Consider the following 23,581-nt stretch of genomic DNA (forward strand, 5'->3'; position numbering starts at 1 on the left):
CAAACTTAAAAGGACTCCCCCTGGTGGGCTTATCTACAAACTGGGTTAAAAAACACTCCTGGACTAAAACTAGGAAATCCTCATCTGCTCGGCCCTTTCCCTGTTCCTGGACCCAATCTATCCCTGTCAAGTTAATATCCCCCACATTCGGTACTCTTCCCTTATATTACCACATGCCTTTTGAATTCTTCATGTTCTCCTCCTTCCTGCTCTTCCTTCACACCATGAACCATGTAAGTATAAGAGCATCAAACTGTGGGCATATTTCCTCAGCCTGGAAGATTGGAATACTCGGCATATCCACGATTATCCAGGTTACAAAAATTAATTTTAGTTTTCCTCTTTTAAAATGTATGAACAGACTTTTTTTTGTAGACAAGACGGAAGGCAGACATGGGTAGTCGACTATCCAATAGAACCTGACGTGATGGGCCCGTTCGATGGGGGACGACCTGAGGATTAAGCACAAGAAAATTAATGATTCTAGCTTCAAGGGTTAATGCTGCAGATTGTTTTTTCATTAAAATACCCCCACATTTAGAGGTTTTTCGGCCGTTGCTAGTCAACGGAGGGGTCCATAGCAACGGTTCTTTCTCACACATAACTAGGACATACCATGAACGTACCATACCAGTTTCATGTATATCTAACTCATAGTCTCTGAGGTATAACGAACTTCGTTTTTTTTATTGTTTTCGACCAGGGTTCATTCAAAGTCTATCTTCTCCGACAGTTTTCATAGGATCCGGCTGGAAATTTTTGACAATATGGCTGAAAGTACTGCCCACAGTCGCTCGTGGCCCGATTTTTGATTTTCGAAAAAATTAATTTTTTATGATTTTTCATAAATTTCAAAGTCCCGTTGCTAGGCAACGGTGGTGTCTATAGCAACGGTTCTCGTTTGCACACAACTAGGTCATGGTGTGAACCTATCAACCAAGTATCATCGAAATCGCCATTGTATTAACTGAAATCGCCATTTTAAATACTGATAATAAGGGTAGAACAAATCTCACAAAAAAATATTTTTGAATTTTTTTTTTTTTCGACGAGATCGACTTCCCAATAAATGGGTTCACGTCGCAACACATTAATGCAAGGAGCGGTGTATAGGCAGACAATCGTTTAACCGCGGTATTTCGTTTTTAATCGTCGCTTTTCGTACCATCTAGTATTGAAGGAAGTCAATGTTACCCGCACGTAAATTCGTATGTTCAGTTACATTTATGTGGTTCGACGAAATCTGAGGAAAAACATCCAACGTTACTTCCGGAAGCAACGAATACATCTCGTGAAATGTACAGTAAGTACAGTGGCTGATATTTCAGGTTTCAGCATTGTTTTCGCTGCGCTGATTGGATCTTTTTTGTAAACGTTTTACGTGTAAACGTTTTTACCATAATGGGATTCGCCCGGACACGTTTGGGATTTTGAATCCACGGCGGACAGCACGCAGCGTGTGAGGAAAATGAAGCGGCGGCCTCAAGAGCACCAAGAACACGTGAGAGACGAAGGTGTGGAGGATGAGGTGGAAGAGGAGGAGGAGGTGGATGACGAAGTAGATGCGGAATTGATGGATGAAGACGTGAAGGAGGAGCGAGCAGGTGGACACCAAGCCGTTGTCCCCGGGGTTGTGTACATCAGTTACATCCCGCCCCGGATGAGGGTGAAGCACGTCCGCCATTTTTTGAGCGTGTTTGGTGAAATGGGACGTGTGTTCCTCCAACCTGAGGGTGAGTCGGACATTTTGGGTCTTCACTACAATGAAGGGTTTTTAATTTTAATCAAAAAAGGGGAGAGGAGGGTTGGGTTGGGAAATGTATTTCTTCCAACAGGAAAATGGAGGAGGGGGTGGGGGGGTGGTTGGTGATTGTGGTGTTTCTTAATTTAATTATTTCACAGTTTAGTTCATTTTTAATGAAACTTTTTGTGTTCTTTGAAATTGTCATTACAGAGAGAGATGTAGTTTGTTAATACGAGGGGTGTCCGATGTCTCTCTTCTCTCTCTCTCTCTCTCTCTCTCTCTCTCTCTCTCTCTCTCTCTCTCTCTCTCTCTCTCTCTCTCTCTCTCTCTCTCTCTCTCTCTCTCTCTCTCTGGTTCCTTTTGTTATATGTTATGGCTTCTCCACGTACAGCAATTTGATTCATATTTTCACTTGGTGTTGTCTGCCAGTGACTGTTAGAATGGGGGTTAGGATGATGTGTAAACCTTTTTCTGATGTTGAGTTCTTCAGGGAATTAGTTAAAATAGACACCTGGGTTGAACGGAAATTCTCCATTCAATGACTGTCCTTTTATTTCTTTGCTTCACGAGTCAGTAAGTGACCACTATATTCGTTACGGGTGTGTCTGTCTGTCTGTCTGTCTGTCTGTCTCTGTCTGTCTGTCTGTCTGTCTGTCTGTCTGTCTGTCTGTCTGTCTGTCCCGAGCATAGCTCCGTGGGTTTTGATCCGATCCTGATAAAATTTGGGTGGGAGGTTTATATCATGATCGAGTTGTGTTTTCCTGAGAATGGGTGTGGTGCGCCCATTATGGGTGGAGCCACGTCCAAAAAACATGTGTTTTTAGGGGGTAGCCAATTTCAAGTTATATCTTCTCCGAGGGGTTTGTCGAATTTGGCAGAGGTTTCGGTATTTGGTTAGCCCAAAAGCACCTGCATAGCCCCACGGAGCTCGATTTTTTTTTTCTTTTCATTTTCGTCCCAAGGTCAAGGTCACAAGGTCACAAACTTAGAAAATTGCGAATTTTGACATAAAAATCATACGACCGCCCAAACTTTGAGAGCGAGGATAACAATATTTTTTATGCATAATCTTGAGGTCATTCCCCACCGAAAGTCTTGAAACCATTTTGCTCTATCTCAAACACCTTGCCCGTGGCGCCCCCTTCAAGTTTATTTTTACACTGATTTCATCAAAGTATGGATAATCCGAGGAGTGCGAAATGCCATATAGCCTATATGACGTTATATTGTTCCTGGAATGTTCCAGAGGAAGTTTTGCACCAAAGGTCACAATCCTTGACCTTTGACCTTTAAAGTTCACAAAGGTCAAATTTTCAAAGTTGTGGGAATCGAACCGGGTTTTCGACCTTCGACGAACTAACTCCAATAAGCTATAGCACGTATCCTGTTTCCTTATTTTAATGTCCACAACATTGTTTTGTGACCTTTAAAAGGTTATGCAAAGGTCAAATTTTAAAAGTTGTTGAACGAAACCGGGTTTTCGACATTTTGCAGCTAATAACCTGTCACTCGTACCACATCATGTTGATCATTTTTATAACTTGGTCAAAAATTATCACATTGTCTCATCCTTGACTTCTGAAACAATCGACATCGTCAAATACCGCTCGTGAACCATTGCCGTCTCCAGACTTGTTTATTTTTATTTTTGCTTAACGAGGTTTCTCTTTATGAGCTGTTCCACAGTAATATGCTACATTTAAGGGTCTTATCTTCCAGAGCTATCACAGAATTCCTAAAGTATCCATATAATATCACTAACATGTTTTTAGATGTATATAAATGTAGATATATACTATTTATAGCAAAACCGCTCTTGTCCTAAAATGAAAGCATGCAGATAAAATCTTATTCACTGTGATGGGAATAAATCTTTGTCTTAAGTGTTATATTAAAAACTAAATTGATTTAGCAAGAGTTTTATATGAACACATACATCTTTGATTGATACTGGTTTAGATTATTTGTGTAAAAAGACTTTACTTATGACAAGTCTGGAGACTGCGATGGTTCACGAGCAATGTACACCGTTCGCCTTTTTTATTTTTTGACCTTCGAGGGGACGCCACGGGCAAACTGGCGGGAATCAGGAAAAACGTAAATGATGAAAGTTGAAGTACTCGAAGAGCACTACTTGCATACCAACTTTCATTCGAAACAGTTGAAACCCCGAGGAGCTCGATGGCCAATTTATTGATTTTTTTTGACATTTTCTAAGTTCGTGACCTTGTGACCTTGACCTTGAGACGAAAATGAAAAAATCGAGCTCCATGGGGCTATGCAGGTGCCATTGTGCTAACCAAATACCGAAACCTCTGCCAGATTTGACAAACCCCCTTGGAGAAGATGTAACTTGAAACCGGCTACCCCCTAAAAACACGTTTTTTGGGCGTGGCACTGCCCATTCTCAGGAAAACAACGAGATCATGATATAAACCTCCCACCCAAATTATATCAGGATCGGATCAAAACCCACGGAGCTATGCTCGGGACAGACAGACAGACAGACACACACACACACATCCATAACGAATATAGTGGTCACTTACTGACTCGTTGACCAATATCCCACACCCTGAATTTGCCAAAAATATACTTTAATGTGAATGCTGGGGAGTTGAAAACAAAGTAACAATGGTTATGCTATCGGTCAATTCATCATGAAAGAAACAAAATGCTCAAGCTGCACAACCTTTAAAAATACGGTCTTCTTATTTTTGTGATAACACAGCTTAACCTAAATAGACAAATGTGTAACAAAGGATAACATTAGTGGTAAGTCAATATCGCCGTAAAAGCTGTACAAAAATCTGGCTTTCCGATTGCGGACCAAAGTCATGTTTATTACAGAATGCTTTGAGCCATTTCTGTTAATGAAGAGAGAACACCCCATCAATAAATTGTGCTGGGTTAGATCATCTTCTTACTGTTGGATTCCAGTAGTGGAGGGGTCAGTCTTTTATTTCCCCTCATTTGCAAGATAAACTGGACACACTTAATTTGGACTATGTATGCAACACAATGGTAACCATTACTGTGGAAAGGCTCTTATGAACAATTATCCTGATTGCTATGCTCTCGTTTTGGAACACTGCCCCAATTTGCACAGAGTCTTACCTGCGGAAGAGGCGGAAGAAGGCTGGTAAGAAGGCCCGTAATTTCACAGAGGGTTGGGCTGAGTTCCATGACAAACGTGTGGCAAAGTTGGTTGCAACGATGCTGAACAACACGCCAATCACGACAAAGAAGAAGAGCATTTTTTACGATGATCTGTGGAACATCAAGGTTTGTTTGGTTGAATTTTGAGGTGACGATGTATGTTTATTGGTCAACTTTTTATTTTTACTTTTTTCCTCTTTCCTGCCTCCGCTAATGCCCAAATGCCCTTCAATCCTCTTTACTATTGTCTTCCCCCTTTTCCTGCTAATTATTCTTCCCTCACTCTTCTCATTATTCTCAATATAAAAACAATAATGATGTCGTGCACATACATGCAAAATACCTAAAAAAAATTTGACCATAAAAAAAATAATTGGTGGTTGAATTGAGTGACCTGATATGCAAATCCTGTTCAAATTTCCAGTCAATCAAATGAAAATTGAGGATTTTAGAAATACCACCTTAGTTGCCGTTTTGGCCTATGTTGACCTTTTGACCTCATAAGCTTCTTCCTTATGACCAACTCCACCAATTGGTGAAGTTTCATGAAGATCGGTTTAAAATTTGACCTTTAGGCGATTGACATACAAACACACAGACAAACGAGAAGGACACTCGGAAGAGCGCATACCTCCACCCCGTAATCCCTGATCCACGAGAACATATCGGGCCCATTACATTTTTGAAATATCGCACTATATATCATTTTTAAGCCCTATCTCTCAAAAGTGAAGAATTACTTTAAAAATTCTAGTAGTCAGATCCCTATTCAGATCTTCACCAAAATCTAATCAATTAGTCATGGTCACGCACCCAACCTGTCCACCAAGTTTCATCCGAATCCGTCCACAACTTTTTGACATATTTTGTACACAGACAGGGGTGAAAACATAACCTCCTTCACCTTCAGAGGTAACAAACAGACATACTCACAGACCAGACCAACCAATATACTTGCGAATCTTTAGTTTCTTTCTGCGAAGAATCTTCTATATTTACAAGTAATAATATTAGTTTCTTAATAAGGAACTTGAACAAAGGAAGAGGCATTCGGCCCATCAAAGCCTGTGCTGTGTTTGCCACCCTATGGTTTCTTGTTTGTAATCTATCCTATTGTTGTGGTTACCAGATTCGCAAACCACCATTCAGGTCCCTTAGGTGAGGTATCTCGGCAAGTGCATGTGTAGTTAGGCCCAAACCCGTTGTCTAGTGGGAATAAATGTTATTCATGCGTGCTGCGACTCTTCAGGATAGCCGTTTTTCTTTTACTATCTTTATTTTGGACCAACCGCCATGATTACCACCACAACCACAACATCAACCACCGACCACAACCACTGCTTCACCACAACCGCCACGACCTTCACGTCACACCTCGCAACCGTAGCATCGCCACCGTTCTTGCCCCGCTGTGGGTACCGGTGTTGGATTCGTGCAGAGCGCGCGTCGAACAGCGTGTACAAAATCACGGATTTTGTGCTTCAAAAACGGATCAAAAACGACACACGCCCACTTTTTGCCGTCCAATCGGTGAGCGAGGGGCGATTTGGCCCCGCCTCCAGAACGATCGATATATGCAAATTTGTGGATCAAAAAGCCTTCACGCCCACTTTTTCTCGGGCCAATGGGGAGCGAGGTGAAAGGTCAAAGGGAGGGGGTCAAAGGCGAAGCTACGGGGGGATAAAAGGACGGTGTTCGTCAGTCAGCAGATCGAGAAGGAGTCGGAAGGGAGAAAGAGTCAGAGAAGAGTGTGGAAGTCTGGAGCCCGAAGCCTGCAGTAGCTGGAGAAGCTGAAGAGAGTCGAACGAGGGGAGCCCAAAGAAGAGTCCAGGGTGGAGAGTCCAGAGGCGGAGAGGCGGCAGCGGCGAAGGCAGACGAGGGGGTGCTCGCGTCGGTGCCAGGAGCTGCACGCCCGAGGGAGGCCGGCAGCGCGACCTGGCCGAGGTGGAGACGCACACCAGGGATAATAAAGATCCTCTATACCCCGAGCATCAGCAACCCCCTCCTGTTTCCCCCCGCGCTGAGATAGTGCGACCAAGGGGGGCCCCTTTCCCACCCCCTGCCAGGCACTGTCCGCGAGGCCCGCGGAGTGCGGCACCATCGCCGCTCCGCGTCTCATCACCAGACGGGTAGGCGCGACCCGGTCTCGGCCTCAGGCCTGCCTCATTCTTGGGGGATTTCTTTTCCTTGGTTTTGGGTATGTGTTGTCGGCGCCGTCTGTGAAGTAGAATTGTATAAGTGTTGCCGTGTGCTCGGTAGTCGGTATTAGCTCTGCATTGTGTTTTCACTTTTATATTTGCTTTTTGTGTAAATTGCATTGTGTTTTTTCTGTGTGCTTTTGGTGGAATTGTATTTGTGTGCTTTCCGTTCGTCGCGAATAAATGTGCTTTATTGTTGAACTGTCTCCCGCTTCGCTTCGTCTTTTCCTCTATTGAATCCCCATCTTGCTTCACGTAAAGGGTTGGTAGTGGGCTGAATACGCCCGATAATTAATCAAACCGTCGAGGTCGACGATAACACCGCTCGGTTATCCCGATAGTACGGAACGGGTCGCTTAAGTGGCCCGTGTCCGAAGTCGACCTGCGGCGAGGTGCGATCGCCCGGTCTACCCTCCGCGTGGGTACTTAGGTAGGTCGAATTTGGCGAGCAACCCTATCCCACGCGGGGGCTGATTGGCTCGATCGCGGTGAGACCGAAAGGTCCACCCGTGACTGGTTCCCGGCGTTAGTCCGAGAGGGTCACGACTGGATTGTCCGTCCGGTGGGCGACGTGCCGCGATTCGAGTTACGTGGCCGTCAGCACGCCGGCGGGCGCGAAGACCGCAACACTATTTATATGCTGAGTATCAAGCAAGGAAGCAGAGACTACCATTTTAATAGTCTTTGGTATGACTCGGTTGAGGTTCAAACTGCCGACTTCCGAGACTCGGAGCAGACGCTGCCCCCGTCGCAGCATTATACTCTATTTTGCAGCATACAAGTCAATTTACCCAGAAGTATGAGCCTTGATTTGTACTTGCGATCGACTTATCTATGGTTGAAGACATTGAATCGCATAAATGAAATTTTTTTTTTTTTTGCAAAGTGTGATATTTTCTGGAATTTGTATAATTGTTAATTTTAAACACAGTGCAGAAATCATTGTTTAGAATGTTTGCCGATTGAGTGAGCTATTAAATGTTGATCCGCTCACTGACGCATGCAAAATTATTCAACCAATAATCACCACACACTCACCAATTACATTTCATCCATCCCTTTCATCCCAATCGTCTTTCCATCCTTGCTACTTTGTCTCAAAATGCCTCTCGTAAAGTCACAAACGTCGTACATGGCAGCTTTTAAATTTGGAAGTGAAGTTCTCTGGGGAATATGCCTGTGCACAGGAAATCCAGTGTCAGCGAGAAATGTGTTCTGGACCTGCGTAAAGTGAAGGATACGTTGCAAACTCCCAAGAAAACCAAGAAGGCTAATCGTGGCTGCAAAAACTGAACTGCAGAAAAATGTAATGTACTACAAGCCAGTGCTGGTATTGATTATGTAGCTTGTTTTAAATACGTCCCCCTACATGATAACAAACATGTTTAAAAACAATTTGCATTCCTCATTTATCTGAAAAGTCGTCCCACCAAGTAATTCAAACAATATGCACAAAAGAGCTCATTAATCTTCATGACCCTGGAAGTGGTGTAGGCAGTGATGCGTTGAGTGTCAGAGAGGAATGAACAACTATTGTTCTTACTGATGGTTTTGTTAACTACCATAGTTGATCTAGCTTTGTCATATACAGTAGTCCAAATAGACTTATCTACAAGCAAAGGAAATAAAAATGGGAAAAATTAGCCAATTCCACTTGTACTCCACATCGACTTGTTGGCTGAAAGATACGGAACATTAGTTGGTGCCATAACTACTGCCAAAAGATCTGGCAAATTAATTTGACCTCTATTAATATAAACATCATTTTCTTTTTATTTTTATTTTTTTTATTTTTTTAAAAATATCTTGAGGAGGTTTTAAGTTTTTCTGGACATCAGCCAGCCGTAAGCCCATGTTGAACCACAGTGTTTTTAAAATGTAGGCCTTCCATCTGGTGCATCGCAGTGTCCTATACTGCAGGCATCGAGCAGTCGTGTATGAAAATGCATTTGGACGATGTCAGAAAGATACACAGTCGTAGTGTTGATAAACTTTTGTGAACATTTTTCAAAGACCCATTTTGTATTTTGACTGAAAGCATTCATTTTCCAATTGATGAATGCAAAATCCCCACGGTGGCTTCACATCTGTATGAAGCTTCAGATAAACAAATTGAAAAGTAAATATCCTGTTTCTGCAAGAAAAAATGTCTCAGCCATTTGTTCCCCAATTATGAAATTCTTTTTTTTGTTTTTTTCTCCATCCACATAACCGAACAGCTCTTGGGAAACCAAGAACAAAACGTTGTAATACGACTGCGACACAATCCCTCCAGGCAGGACAAAGCAGAAATGTTGATGTAATCAAAAGTTAGTTTCTACATGCCGCATATTAGCCTTTCTTCCAGATTGTGACTTAATTTTTCATCAGATATCCATGAAGTACACTTAACTTTTTAAGGAAGTAAGATGTGATTCCCAACTTTTCATATTGATGCACATGCCAAGCGTTCTGGACAAATGTGTCATTTGAAGTGAAAGTTGAACGAGTTGTCTCGACTGATTTTACTTGTGTATGAGGAAGAAAACGCTTTGGAGGTTCATGGTTCTACTCCCTTGCTTTTTGTTTGTTTGTTTGTTTATTTTTTTGGATGCAAAATCTTGGCTTGTGGAAAAGTGAAGTGAGAGAGGGTAAAAAGGCAATGCACTGATGGTGGGGCCACAGTTGGGCACATAAAGCAAGGAAAATAATGGACAGGAATAGAGGAGGAAACGAAACAGCAAGTAATGGGGTTGGGCAATGTGAGGTTAATGGGGACAGAAAAGATCACTGATTATGATGGGGATGACTTGATATTGTGGTGCATTGTTTAGTTGAAGCCCTGGATCGAAGAGTGCAATTCATGCATCTGTCTCCGGAAGGCAGCTACACAAGTTTGTGAAAAGAGTGGGGATCGATGGTAAGCCTGAATTTTGGAAGTTAAACCAAGAGGAGGTCATCATCATTCCATGTGCAGCACAGCTACTGGATGTATCATTGCTAGGAGCATGGCTGTGCCACTGATGCAGGCATCTTGTAGGTTAGGGCAGGAATTTTGGAATTTGGCCATGTTGCCGGCGATGGCTCTCCAACTCTTCATGAAGGACACCGTGGGATTTTTAACATCCACCAACATGCTGACATATGGGACACCCAGTTTTATGGTCATCCGAGGGGAGGGCACGCACATTGATGAATCGCTCTGCCTGCGAAACACCAGGATGACAGTTTATAGCCGAGTCAGGATTCAAACCCAGATGAGACTGCTGAGAGGTAAGTGTGCATACCTCAAAGCCATCCTGCCAGCTCACCAGGAGGGAGTTGCATGCAGCAGCTTAGAAAAAAATATTTATATTGAAGGCTCCAGTCATGTACTATGTAGTCCTTAGAGGGCAGACCTTTATTGAAAGATCTGCATCTATGGATATAAAAGTGAAGAAAGAGAGAATAGTCTAAGAGTTTTTGAGGAAGTAAAGATCTGCTTTTTGGAAAGACATAAGAAGGTAAAGAGTTCCAGAGTTTGTTCGTGAAGGGGAAGAAACGAACATCGTAACGGCCCACCCTTGAGTTGCCAATGGTCACACAATAATCATGTGATGTGGTGGTTTGTCGAGTATTTTGTGGTTTTGCTCATGACTGAGGTAAACCAGCAGCAAGTTCTCGGGAGCAGAAACCAAAGTAATATCTATAGAAAAGAGCAAGAGAACAAACTTTGTGGCATAATTCGAGCGGGTTGAGTTTTGAGACCTGAGGAGAAATGCCATATTGTCCGTACACCTTGTATCCATAGAGAGGAGTAATGTTCTTGACTGCATGAAATGGGATTATAGGGAGGAGCATAGGATTTGTAAGGGGGAGTTAGAATGTTCGTCATCCATTGTGGAAATTTCACTAGAAGACAGAACCAAAATTAGTTCCTTTATCAGACGGAGAGATAGCGATGGTACTCTCAAGTTTCGAATATGCGTGCATGCACGCTTATTTTTTTTTGAGGTGAAAATCCCCCCTACACACCCTTTAGTCGGGTCTACACGCTTATTAAAAAATAGTTCTTGCCACCCTCAGGTCATATTTACACCGGCGAGCGTGTAGGGTGACAATGTTGTCCCATCGAGAGATGTGTCGTCTTTACTCCTGAAAATCCTTCATCTGCCAACGATCTCCGCCATTCGTATGGGTACTGTACCACGTCAATGCGGGTCCCGCCAGTTGATTCGTTCGGCTGCCTGAGTGTGGCGCCACTGACTCTCCCATACCGTGTTCAACATGTTCACCGACAAGAACTTCGCCATATACGTACTCGATTATTATTCTGTCCCTGTTACAGACAAAGTTAGAAAGGGGTTGCTGGCTCGAGGTACATATTGGTGGTCATTGGTGGAGGAATCACTGGTGACGTTCAGATCAATGATACCCATGTCCATCATCAGCTAAAGTCCTTGTACAGGCATAAGGAATCAGCTCTGATGTTAAGACAGCTGATAATGAGGGAAAACCCCAGCAAGATTCCTCAACCCAGCGGGGATGAAATGCTGGAGATGCTGCACGCCAGTTGGAAGGAGCTAACGGTGGATCCAGTGCATGCTATGAAAGTCAATTTCCTGAATAATGCATTCGATGGGTCAGACAATTGCATTGTCTCTGACAAACTGTTCAGCATTGTTTGAGAAGAGATGTTGAAGTTTCGGAAGGATTTTTTGACATCTACTCCCCCATCGGACATCAAAGATCTGACATCAACCATCACCCCACTGAAGGGAGTCACCAGGAAGAGGAAGGGGGAAGGTGAGGTACCACAACATGAGGGTGTCGAAATGATGGATTGTGAGGGAGAGGAGTTGGCTCAAGAAGAATTGATGCAAGAGGTGGAGTCCCCAGATTCAGTTGAGAACGAAAGTCTTTCCTCACTTCCCCCAAAGATGGACTTCCCCCAGAGAAAGTCTTCCCCCAGAGACAGACATTGTATCAATTCAAGAAGACCTCCCGTCTTCCTCCGCTCTCTCACACGAAGCTACAGATGATGAAACTAAAGCAGACTGCGCATTCCTTGATGACATCCAAACTGTGATCGACAAACATTCGTCTTCCACATCCGAACTCTTCACTCCACAGTTCAGCAGATTCAAAGCAATCAACGCAAACGCTCGAAGGAGTGTAAAGAAGCGCATACAAATTGCCAAAGAAAAAGGGTAGAGTACAGTACGCATCTTGGCATTGTAATGTATTGTTGCGAATTCGCGCCCGCCGGCGTGCGATCGGCCACGTGACTCGAATCGCGGCACGTCGCCCACCGGACAGACAATTCTGTCGTGACCCTCTCGGACTAACGCCGGGAGCTAGTCACGGGTGGGCCCTTCGGCCTCACCACGATCGTGCCAATTGGCCACCCGCGTGGGATAGGGTTGTTCGCCAAACTCGACCTACCAAAGTACCCACGCGGAGGGTAGACCGGGCGATTGCACCTCGCCGCAGGTCGACTCCGGACACGGGCCGCTTAAGCGATCCGTTCCGTACTATCGGGATAACCGAGCGGTGTTATCGTCGGCCTCGACGGTTCCGATTAATTATCGGGCGTATTAAGCCCACGACCAACCCTTTACGTGAAGCAAGATGGAGATTCAATTAAAGAAAAGACGAAGCGAAATGGGAAAACAGTTCAACATAATGCACATTTATTCCGCGGCACACGGAGAGCACACATATACAATTAAAGCAAATGTAACAAAAGAAACAATGACGCAGAGATACTACCGAATAAGACCAACACACGGCAACACTTAACAGTTTTACTTCACCAGACTGGCGCCACAAACACACACGTTTACACAGAAACAAAAGAAAAGGGCCACCCTCAAAGACAAGGGGGCAGACGGGGCCTGTAGGCCAATATTTGTGCGGGACCTGAAAGAGCGGTCAGGTCCGCAAGACCGGGTGGGTCCTACCCGCATCTTTGTGATGAGCCGCAAATGTGGCAGCGCGGCGGTGCCCCGACTTCGTGCTCCTTCGCGGGTTTCGTTGGCACTGCTTGGAGTGGGGTGGGAACATGGGCCCCCTTTTTGCACTATCTCAGCGCGGGGGAAAAAGGGGGGGGGAATTGTTGATGCTCTGGGGAAAGAGTATATAATAGCTCGCTTGCTTGGGTCCCGTGACGAGCGATTCCACCGCGACCTCGTCGCCGACCGCCGTCTTCCTTGCCTCGGACCCGAACTCCTCAGTTTCTCCCCCCAATTCTCCTCAGCCGACTGCCGAAAACCACCGGGACACCCTCGCCTCCCGACTCTACTCCGCGCTCCAAACTGCCTCTGCCCAAAACTCTCTCCGCTCTTCTGCCACTCTTCGCTCTTCCAAGGCCGATTCTGCCCAAACCGACTCTGCCTTTTCTGCCACTCTCCGCTCTTCCAAAACTGACTCGACCCAAACCGACTCTGCGCTCGGCGCTTTATAGGCTGGCAGGAGAACCCATATGCAAATTTCTGGATCCGAACGAGCTCAGGGGTGGAGCCACGCTCGCCCATTGGACGGAGAAAAAGGGGCATGAATCTCCCCTGATCCTAGAATTTGCATATCTCGATTCCACACAGACGCGCCTGGAGGCGGGGCCAAACCGCCCCGCGCTTGCTGATTGGACAGATCAGAAGTGGGCGTCTAGCATTCCTGATCCGAATTCTCCTCGGAAAGGCCGCATTTTGCACTCGCGGCTCGGCGCGCGTCCCGTACGAGCCCAGGACAGCCTGACGCTCGGTGCTCACAGGTGGTGCGGGAATGGCCGCAGAAGGAGAGAGGTGAAGGTGGTGGAGGGTTTATGGTGGTGGTTTATGGCCATGGTGCCGTTCGGAATGGTGGTGATGTGATGTTTGCGGGAGCAAGTTGTGAAGGTAAAGATCGTGGCTGTTGGCGTTGTTGTTGTTGTGAAGCGGCGTTGTGGTTGGTGGTTGTTGTGTGATGGCGGTTGAGACGTGGTTGGTTCAAAATAAAGATAGAACAGAAAAACGGCTATCTCAAAGCGTCGCAGCCCGAATGAATCACATTTATTCCCCCTAAACAACAGGTTTGGGGCTAACTACACATGTACTTACAGAGATATCTCACCTACGGGACCTGAATGGTGGTTTGCGAATTTCCACAACTGCAACAGTATGTATTTGAACAATAAATCCATGTTCCATATTTGTCACATTTCTGTTTTTTTTCACCCTGCCCTCTTATTCGGACCTGCACGCTTATTCGACTTTTTTGGATTTTCCACCCTACACGCTTATTCCGCCCTCTATTATTAAAATTTGGAAAATGTTCCACCCTACACGCTTGTTCAGACCCCCACGCTTATTCGGGACTTGAGAGTATCATCGAAATGGAAAAGCGGAGGAAAGGTCGAGCGACGAAATTGTTGGAGATTCTTTTTGTTACTAGACCGTGGGCCGAACATCAAAGTGCTTAGTTAGGTCACCTGGGACGTAGTTGTGGGGAGCTTATGGGATGGCGCGGCATCCGTCTGTCTTGTCTGTCTGTCTGTCTCCGTCCACAAATACTTTCGACTTCTCTGAAACTCCTAATTCTATTTTGATGAAACTTTACCACAACATTCCCCGTGTATGTACCAAAGTTTGATCATAGCATTACAAAAAAATTTGGGCCCAAAGTGGTGTCTATGGGGGCTGCCCCCCAAAATAGGTATTTGCTTTCTTCTCAGAAGCTACACAAGCAATTCTGTTGAAACTTTACCAGAACCTTCATCACCCCATGAGGTACCAAAGTTTGTTCATGGCATTAAAAAAAATCAGGGCCTGGGGGGGCCAACAGAGGGAGTTTACAGGGGTTGCCCCCCCCGCCTCCCCAAGAGATATTTGCTTTATTCTCTGAAACTGCACACACAATTTCGATGAAAAGTTGGCCACAACTTTCATCACCCATGATGTATCTCAGTTTGTTCAGACCATTCAGAAATTCCAGATGTATGGGGCTGGGGGGGGGAGGGGGGTTGCCCAAAAAAAAGAGGTATTTACTTTCTTCTCTGAAACCACACACACAATTTTGATGAAACTTGACCACAACGTTTATCACCCGTGATGTACTGAAATTTGTTCATGACAATATAAAAAATCCATAGATATTTACTTTCTTCTCTGTTACATATTTTGTGGGTCATCCATGTCTACCAGTAATTCCCTGGTTTCCTTATCGAGCCGCGACCAGGTGAGCGCCCAGGGGTATTGCCTCTGTTTTTGTTTTTTTGTTTTTTTTACTTCTTTGACCGATCTCTTGTATCAACCTGAAATAATTCGTAACTCGTCAGTGCATAAAGTTGCACATTAATTAGTTGTGCTGATTAGAGAAGATTCTTCTAAAATATTGCTCCGCCTTATGTTCATTATTGGATAGTTTGTATTAATTACTCAGGGAATACTGCATCTGCAGACTTTTTCAGTTTATTTATTGATGAGGAAATTGGACACACACACACACACACACACACACACACACACACACACACACACACACACACACACACACACACACACACACACACACACACACACACACACACACACATGCACACACATGCACACACACGCACACGCACTATAATTATAATAAATAAACTGACAATGTAATTATTTTAAATTAATTTATTTAGCCATGTCATTCCAATGTTGACTTAACATGCTTAAAGATGGCCATTCTAATTCTTGCATTCTATAATTATCAAATAACTGTCCAAATACAGCACTGGAGTATCAGGAGGATCCCAAATAGACAAAGATGGAGTCATCAGGAGAAACCTGGATAGGATTTGGGTTTCAGCTGCTACTCCTTGACCCTCAAACCCATCCAGGCACAACCAAGTGAACCTTCCAAAATCTTTCACAATATAATTCATTTTTGGACCAAAATTAATTTCAAAACATCATAAATTTGCTCCCAAATGTGTTTATTTACATGGACTGTCTACAATCTACATGTAATGATACAACATCACGGATTTCCTGGTGTTGCTGTGGTAGTGCACACCGAGTGCAGCATCAATAGTAGGAGCTTGCATACATGTACAGTATTGCGATATTGTCAAATCAGGTCTGGCCAACTTTGTTAACACCATAAAGGTCAACAAATCTCTTTATCTTCCAAAATTAAAAAGTAAATGATCATTATTCATTCTCTTACATTTTGAAAATGTAATTATGAATAGTCTACACAAACTAAATACACTTGCATTCAGAGAACTTACGATCACAAAGATCTTCTTCAGATGTATTGGCAGAAAAAAATAAAGTACATCCATTCACATTTACGACATGGAGGAAATACAACAACATTGAGCTCTTGCAATAAAGTACATGTTGCAATTATCATTCAAATGAAAGGAAAGAAATCATTACATTGCAGCATGTGTCTTCACCTATACATGTGTATGCACATGTATTTAATCACAATTTTCCACTTCACTTTTTCATGGACCTAATCATCTACTCATCCGAGTCTTCCTCATCGAAATTGGACTCTTTCTTTGCAATAGAGTTTCTGCAGTCAATGCACTTGCAAAGATCGGCACAAGAAACACGATGATGGTGACAAGAACATCTTCCTTTCTTTTCACAGCTAGTTTTCTTGCATGAACAGTATATGAAATCAGGCAAACTGCTTGGAGCAGGAGACAATCACCCCAGCCAATGTCTAATTCGCCTTCAATTACTCCCCATCCATGTCCCTTTTCACGAGGGATTTGTGAGAACTGCTCCAGAACATCGAGTGCACAGCGGCCTGGTAATTTGCTCTCATGACATGTTTCTTGAGTGAGTCTTCACTGTGTGGGAGACATGTTTCTGACTTGGTTAACATGAGGAACAGGTTGTATCTTGCTTGCTTCATTGACTTTCTTGCAGTGTTGCCCATACATTCTGCAAACAAACCTCTCCAGACCTTTTGCCAATTCATCACTGACTGTAAATGAGCTCCCCAATTCTTGAAAAATGGCATGACCAAGCTGTGCCATTTGCAAACAACTTGAAGACTTCCACTGAGAAGAGCTGACAGACTCACAGCCTGTGAAACAGTGAAGTGATATCAAGCCTCTGCTAATATCTCGTTCCAGATGAGAGCTTATAATCGACAAACTCAGAGTCCTGCTACTGTTGCCTCTTCCGGTATGGAACGATATCTCTGCTCCAATATGCTCATTCATAGTGATACCAATCACGAAGGCATCAGTGTCAGGACTCTTGACTAGGACTGGGTATGAGGCCATATCTGTTGAACTTGATGCCTGATGTCCATCAGCGAACTAGCAATGAAGAAAAAGACGAGTCTCCACTACTTCATGGTTGCAATGAGTTCTGGCACAGAACGAACAATCATTTGCTCATTGTCGTCTACTGTCAGTTTAATTTCTGGAAACATATTTTTACTTTACATACATTTTGTGTCAACACCAACAACCATCACAAGGTCTCATCCCTACTTCAATTCAATATGATCATCATACACCTTATAATCATGGTGGACTCCACTGTGGGGCAGATATATGCATGTAAGCATATGCAGGACTATGTTACTTGAATCCAACTAACTTAGCATGCACAAGTAATGTGTGGAGAACAACGAGATCGTAACAATGATGTTGAGCTCAATTTTAAATACAATCTGGTCAAATTCGGTCATGAACTTGCTTCACTGTCTCATTAGTACTCAGTGTCAATACCTGAATCGGTTTTTCTAACGCCAAGTACTAATGAGACGGTGTCAATTCTTCAGTCTCATGAGTATTCGGCGTTAGCAAAATCCCACTTTCTTTCTCCTGGTTCAGGACTTTTCTTGCAAAAAGTCAACACGCCATGTATGGGGGAGCGTACGTGTTCCAGAGATCGCAAGGAGTAAGTCCATAGACTCGAGCAATGGATTGCTCGCACGCTCCCCCTGTACAATGCATTGCAATGCTGTGCAAGTGAAGTAACTTAGACTTTTAGCTAGCGATTTATTTTGTCATGCACGGCGTACATGATGTCATGAACAATTTTGGCTGTGCATGGAACAGTTTGGAACCTAAAGCACGATCAGAACGATTTGGTTGATTATAATTCATGAAATTAATGGCTTAATGTTCTTCATCGCTGACTGCTGGTGCTGCGACCTTGCTTTTGGAGCTTCCTTCAACTTCTTTCCATTTGGCAGCACTTTCCCCACTTAAGAGAATCGCTCTACCGTGTGTGTTGATGACATGCATGCAGCAAAATCCTGAAAATACTCCTTCAGAATCCTTAGCCGCATGAACGTCTGATGACAGGTCTGCAATGAAGGACACATTTGGTTGATGCATACGTGTAAGTGCTCGTAGCGCAAGTCAAACGTTTTGTGATTGAACAATATTTATTTAATATGCTGTCACATTTTTGGGTGTTTTCTTTTTTTTCCGCGTTTTGAAAAAAAGTGCATATCTTGTGCTTGATGAGTTTCCGATACAGTATTAATTCTGCAATATTTTTTTACACAACATATCACAGAAACGGGTAGATACACGACATAAGACACAAAACTAAACAAAATAGGGGCCTGGCCCACGGTCTATAAGCAATAGAAAAATCTTTTGGTGGAAGAAGTTGAGAGGGTGTCACATTTCTTTGGATAAAGGAATTCTTCACCTCGCAAGTAACATATTTGCAATGATTTCTGGCAGATATGAAAGCTGAAGGCAAGTCAGAGGAAGGACGAGAAGTTTTTCCATGTTTGATATGCCATGTTTTTTTTTCGTTTTTTTTTTCCATGTCCGTTTCCCCTTTGCCGGTTTGGTGACAATTTGCGATAAACAGAATATGCTGTTCGAGGGGGCAGGTATCAAGATCATTGAAATCTCCCATCATGAACAATGAAACATTGTCTAATTGAACACGAATTGTGTCGACCATGTCGATGAGATGATTGTAAAGTTCATCCTGATGCTGGCATTTAAGGGATGAGTAAGCCATGCAAATTAATATGTCCTTGGACAGTGGTGTGGTACACAGGTAGATTATTTCAACTTGACCCATAAAACCTCAAGATGAGCGAGTATACAGTCACTGAAGACTTCGCTGGCATGCACGTCATTGCATATGTATAGGTCAACACCCACCACTGACGTAATTGTCGTGACCATGATGTAATTGATGGTATCCAGATAGCTCACAAGCTGTAGCAGGTTTCTCAGAAGAGAACCACGTTTTTCTGGAACAGCTAAAGGTGAACATCTCTAAATTGTGACGATCATTACTTCGAGATCATCAATCTTCTTGTTGAGCGATCGTGAATTGACGAGAAGAGCGAATGGAAAACATGGTTGACGATTCTGTTGTCGCACGAATGTGAGTGTCCTCTTTCTATGGTGGGTGTAACCATTTCTTCCCATTCTTGGATGCGGTTGAACTACCTGGATCTTCCTCTCCAGCGTCGAAGTATTCCCCGCAGACCAATAACTGGACCTCGATTCCCAACATTATCAACGAGCACCTCATCTCCTTGGACAAGCATATGGCCAAAGATATGATCCTGTCCTCTTGTCTGAGATTTGAGGCCTCCAAGCATTGCACAGAGGGGAGCAGCAATATGTCCAGAATTGAGTGACCGGACCGGAATCTAAACGGATCGTCAGATATCGGGCTCTTTGAAGAGGAAGGAATTGGCGTCGGCGGTGATGGATTACACATCTTTTCTTACCATTGGAAGCAAGTTTACTGGTCTGCAATTGAGAGGAATGTTTTTAATCCTTGTGAACGGGAATGTTTGCCGACTTCTAGGCAGATCAATGGAAGGCAACCAAATTAGATGGACAGTCTGAAGAATGCAGATAAAGAAGGAAGAGCAAAAGTTCAGAACACACCCACTGATGCCATCTTGGCCCATTGCCGATGCAGGGTCATGGCTGGACAAAACATTCTCCAAATTCTCAGGTGAAGAATACAGAGTGCAGCAGATAGTGGATATTAGATCGTATTATGGGGAGAGAGCAGGTTCGTTTGGGTACATGACATCTGGAGGCAAACACTGAGTTGTCATTCTGCCTTATCTTTAGCAGAGTTTGTGGTGAGGGAAGGGATTGAGGGGGAGCAAACACCAGAGATTTATTTCATGAGGTACCGCCATGATTTTGAGTCGGGAGAGTTTGGCCTCGATTTGCAAGATAACCTTTTCTGGCATGCCTATGGATGGACACTCGTATTTGTCGTGAGCTCCACCAAGTCCTTCAATCTGGTTAAGCTTCCCCTTTCTTCGTTTATAGATTTCCAAGAGGTTTATAGATTCCTTCCCATTATTTCTTTTTAATATACTAATAGCCAGGCTCATGGAAGACATTTTATTGATTTATTTGGTGGTCGTACATGTTACTGCCCTGTATAAACCTTCCTTGTCTTTTTCCACAGTGCACTCTGCAGCCGAAATTATCCGCCCTCCTCCTTTCCCGTTTCTCACAACTGTACTATGTGAACAGCTATTTCACCATGGCGACGATGTCTGAAGTGCAAATGTGCAATGCTTTATCCCTCTCTTGAGTACATCGTCTTTGAGACTTGATATTTCTTTCAGAACAAGAGTGAAATTAATGCAAATTTCCACCTTGTCCTGTTTTTACTTCCTTGCAGTACCTGCATCGGTTTCATTGGTGTCATCTGACTGAACGGCTGACCTACGAGCGTATGGTACATCGGCAGCGTTTTCGACAAGAAATCTCGCAGGCCAAGCGAGAAACCAACTTTTTTGCTGCCAATGTGGATCACAGCAAGGCAATTGCACGAGCAGCCAACAAACAACGCAAGGAAGGTGGGACCGTGCTTGAAAAGACCTGGACGTTCAAACAAAAATCCACAGAAGATGAGGTCCGGGAGAAAATGAAGGCCGTAGTGATGGCCGGTAGCTCTGGATATCAAGGGCGAGGTCGTTTGGAAAGCACCAGCAAGAACCTCGCAAAAGCGAGAGAGAAGATCAATCGAATCGAGGAGAAGACGAAATCGAGTCGAAAGCTGCTCACACAGATCTTTGGGAAACCTGCAGTTTGATGTTTCGCTGTGAGTCTCATGTTGTTCCGTGAACGGATGGTTGTGAATCTTCCGTGAGGAATCGTCAGCATCCAGCTGATGCGTGAGCATCTTGATAGGGATAAATGTCTAATGTTTGTCGATTTGTACTTGCATTGCATCACTTTCTTCATTTGTTTTCATTTTGTTACTGTGCATTAAACAGTGAAGTGTCAAGTATTTTGAAAACAGTGTCGTGCTATGGTTTTTATGGTGGGGGGTGGGGGGGGGAGAACTTTGGACATTGTGGCCTGTATTGTAAAGTAAGTATGGGTATGGGGTTCGGGAAGACAAAATCCTCATTTCTTGTGCAGCACGTGCTGTTGGTTTGCATGATTGATGGCAGTGTGACTGTGTTTCTGATGCAGTGCATCCTGAACGTTAGAGCAGGAATTTGTAATTTGTCCAGGGTGCTGGCAATAGCTCACCGCGTCTTCATGAATTCAAACTCAGGCTGGGCAGCTCAGAGGTGACTGCCATACCTCTAGGGCCTAGGCTATCCTACCAGCCCGGGAACAGAATGAATGCAGGCATTTTGCAGGGATGCTGGAGAATGGAGAAAGAGTAATAATTTTGGAATAATAGTACTCGTAGATTAGCCGGGGTATGGAGCAAATGTAGATTGGATCACTTGCCGAAAATTAGTAGAGCTTTTCATAACCACAATATGTTCAATATTGGTGAAATTCCGTTTTAATTCCCACATATATTGAGTTGTTGTCAGGCATTTTTCACTTGAATGTCATGGTTAATGCTCTATTTTGTTTATCAAAATAAATACTTAATTTTGTCATCGTTATTGAATCTCATTCGTTGAACTATTATTTAAGAACTTGTGTTCGTTATTGCTGCATTTGATTTGCAAATTGTAAACCATTTTGAAGTGGTGACATTTGCTCCTTTGCTGCAATGGGATCTCTGCTCTCTTGGATATCCATTGTGTAGCTTATCATGCTATCTCCATGTGTGGGTTTCTTTTTTTCTTCTTTTTTCTCTTTCTTCCTTCTTCCTTCTTCCTTCTTCTTCTTTTTCTTCTTTTTCTTCCTATAACTGGAGATCAAAATTATGGGTGGAGGTTTGCGATTAGCTGGCTATTTTCCTATTGCTGATAGCACAACTTGCCATTCATGTTTGCTTTCATTTTTATACAAGGAAATCAAACACAGGTGGAGGCAATTCAGCCCATCATGCCTGCTCCACATCAACACAAGATCCAAGGAAGAAAATGCTAAATTATTTGTTTATTTATTTATTTTTTAATAGTGTTTGTGTTTTTTGGGGAGGGGGGTTTCCTCAGGTGAGGGGGCATGGGCTTGGTTAAAAAACACATCATCAACCACACAAGACCCCTTGATGAGACCCCCACCAACAGCACTTCGTACACATGCACACAATCGCCCATCAATACTCGAGCGACCTCAAAGTCCTACCAACATCCCCATACTCATCTATCTCCATAACTTCCAGGTACCAATCTAATTGTAATTTAAACGTATCTACTGTTTCTGCTGCCACTACCTTTTCAGGGAGACTATTCCATGCATTAACTACTCTCTGAGTAAAAGTCCCCTGCCAATTACTACCGTCTTAACTCTCCTCTTCTTTACTGTCAGGCTATGGCCCCCTGGTCCTATCACTGTCTACTCTGTTGAATAATTCATCTGCACTTATTTTATCTATACCTTTCATTATCTTAAACATCTCTATCATATCTCCTCGTAACCGTCTCCTTTCTAGAATATAAAGGCCTGTCCCCTTCAGCCGCTCCTCATAGCTGAGTCTATCTAGGCCCGGAATCGATCTTGTGGCCCAACGCTGAACCCTCTTTATGGCATCTATGTCCTTCTGGAACTGTGGTGACCAAAACTGCACACAGTATTCCAGATGTGGCCCTCACTAAATTCCTGTACAATGTTAACACCACCTCTTTTGATTTATAATTGATCCCCCTCCGAATTCAACCTAAAACCCTATTTGCTCTACCTATAGCTGCCAGGCATGGTCCTGCCTGCTTCCCTCCCTCATCTATTACCACCACCAGATCCTTCTCCTGTGTGACACGCTCCAAAATTACCCCTTGCATCCTGTAATCTCTATTTTCATTGTTCTTTCCCATCCCCAACACCTTACACTTGTTCAGGTTAAATTACATCTGTCAATCCTTTGCTGAATCTATACAAGTATCAATAGTTTCCTGAATCTGATCACCACCCTCTGCTATCCACCTCGCCTGCAAGCTTTGTGTCATCTGCAAATTTGGAAAGCTCACTCTTTACCACACTATCCAATCATTGATATAAATAATGAATAGTAATGGCCTGAGTACTGATCCCTGAGGTACCCCACTACTTGCATCCTCCCACTCACAGCCTCTCTTTGCTTCCTATCACGAAGCCAGTTTGCAATCCAATTAGCTGCCTGACCAGCCATTCCACAAGCCCTTACTTTGCCTAACAACCTCC

At 43.7% G+C, this 23,581-nt stretch overlaps 1 protein-coding gene across 1 annotated transcript; it reads left to right on the forward strand.

Moving 5' to 3' along the window:
• Positions 1 to 1,250: 1,250 nt before the first annotated feature.
• Positions 1,251 to 21,918, forward strand: ABT1 (activator of basal transcription 1). Its single transcript, XM_085895352.1, has 3 exons — positions 1,251 to 1,733; positions 4,854 to 5,029; positions 20,688 to 21,918. Exons 1-3 carry the CDS (start codon positions 1,469 to 1,471, stop codon positions 21,099 to 21,101), a joined length of 855 nt encoding a protein of 284 aa, XP_085751478.1. The 5' UTR covers positions 1,251 to 1,468; the 3' UTR covers positions 21,102 to 21,918.
• The last annotated feature ends 1,663 nt before the right edge of the window (positions 21,919 to 23,581 follow it).

The sequence above is a fragment of the Eptatretus burgeri genome, chromosome 9 (genome assembly GCF_056783735.1).
Source record: "Eptatretus burgeri isolate ZD-2024b chromosome 9, Ebu_testis_v1, whole genome shotgun sequence".
NCBI lineage: Eukaryota > Metazoa > Chordata > Myxini > Myxiniformes > Myxinidae > Eptatretus > Eptatretus burgeri.

What these genes read in the sequence shown, in the direction of transcription:
- ABT1 (XM_085895352.1), top strand. Translation starts at nt 1,469, where the DNA reads ATGAAGCGGCGGCCTCAAGAGCACCAAGAACACGTGAGAGACGAAGGT. An exon ending in TGTGTTCCTCCAACCTGAGG is followed by an intron (nt 1,734 to 4,853) that starts GTGAGTCGGACA and finishes CAATTTGCACAG; the next exon opens with AGTCTTACCTGCGGAAGAGG. An exon ending in ATGATCTGTGGAACATCAAG is followed by an intron (nt 5,030 to 20,687) that starts GTTTGTTTGGTT and finishes ACTTCCTTGCAG; the next exon opens with TACCTGCATCGGTTTCATTG.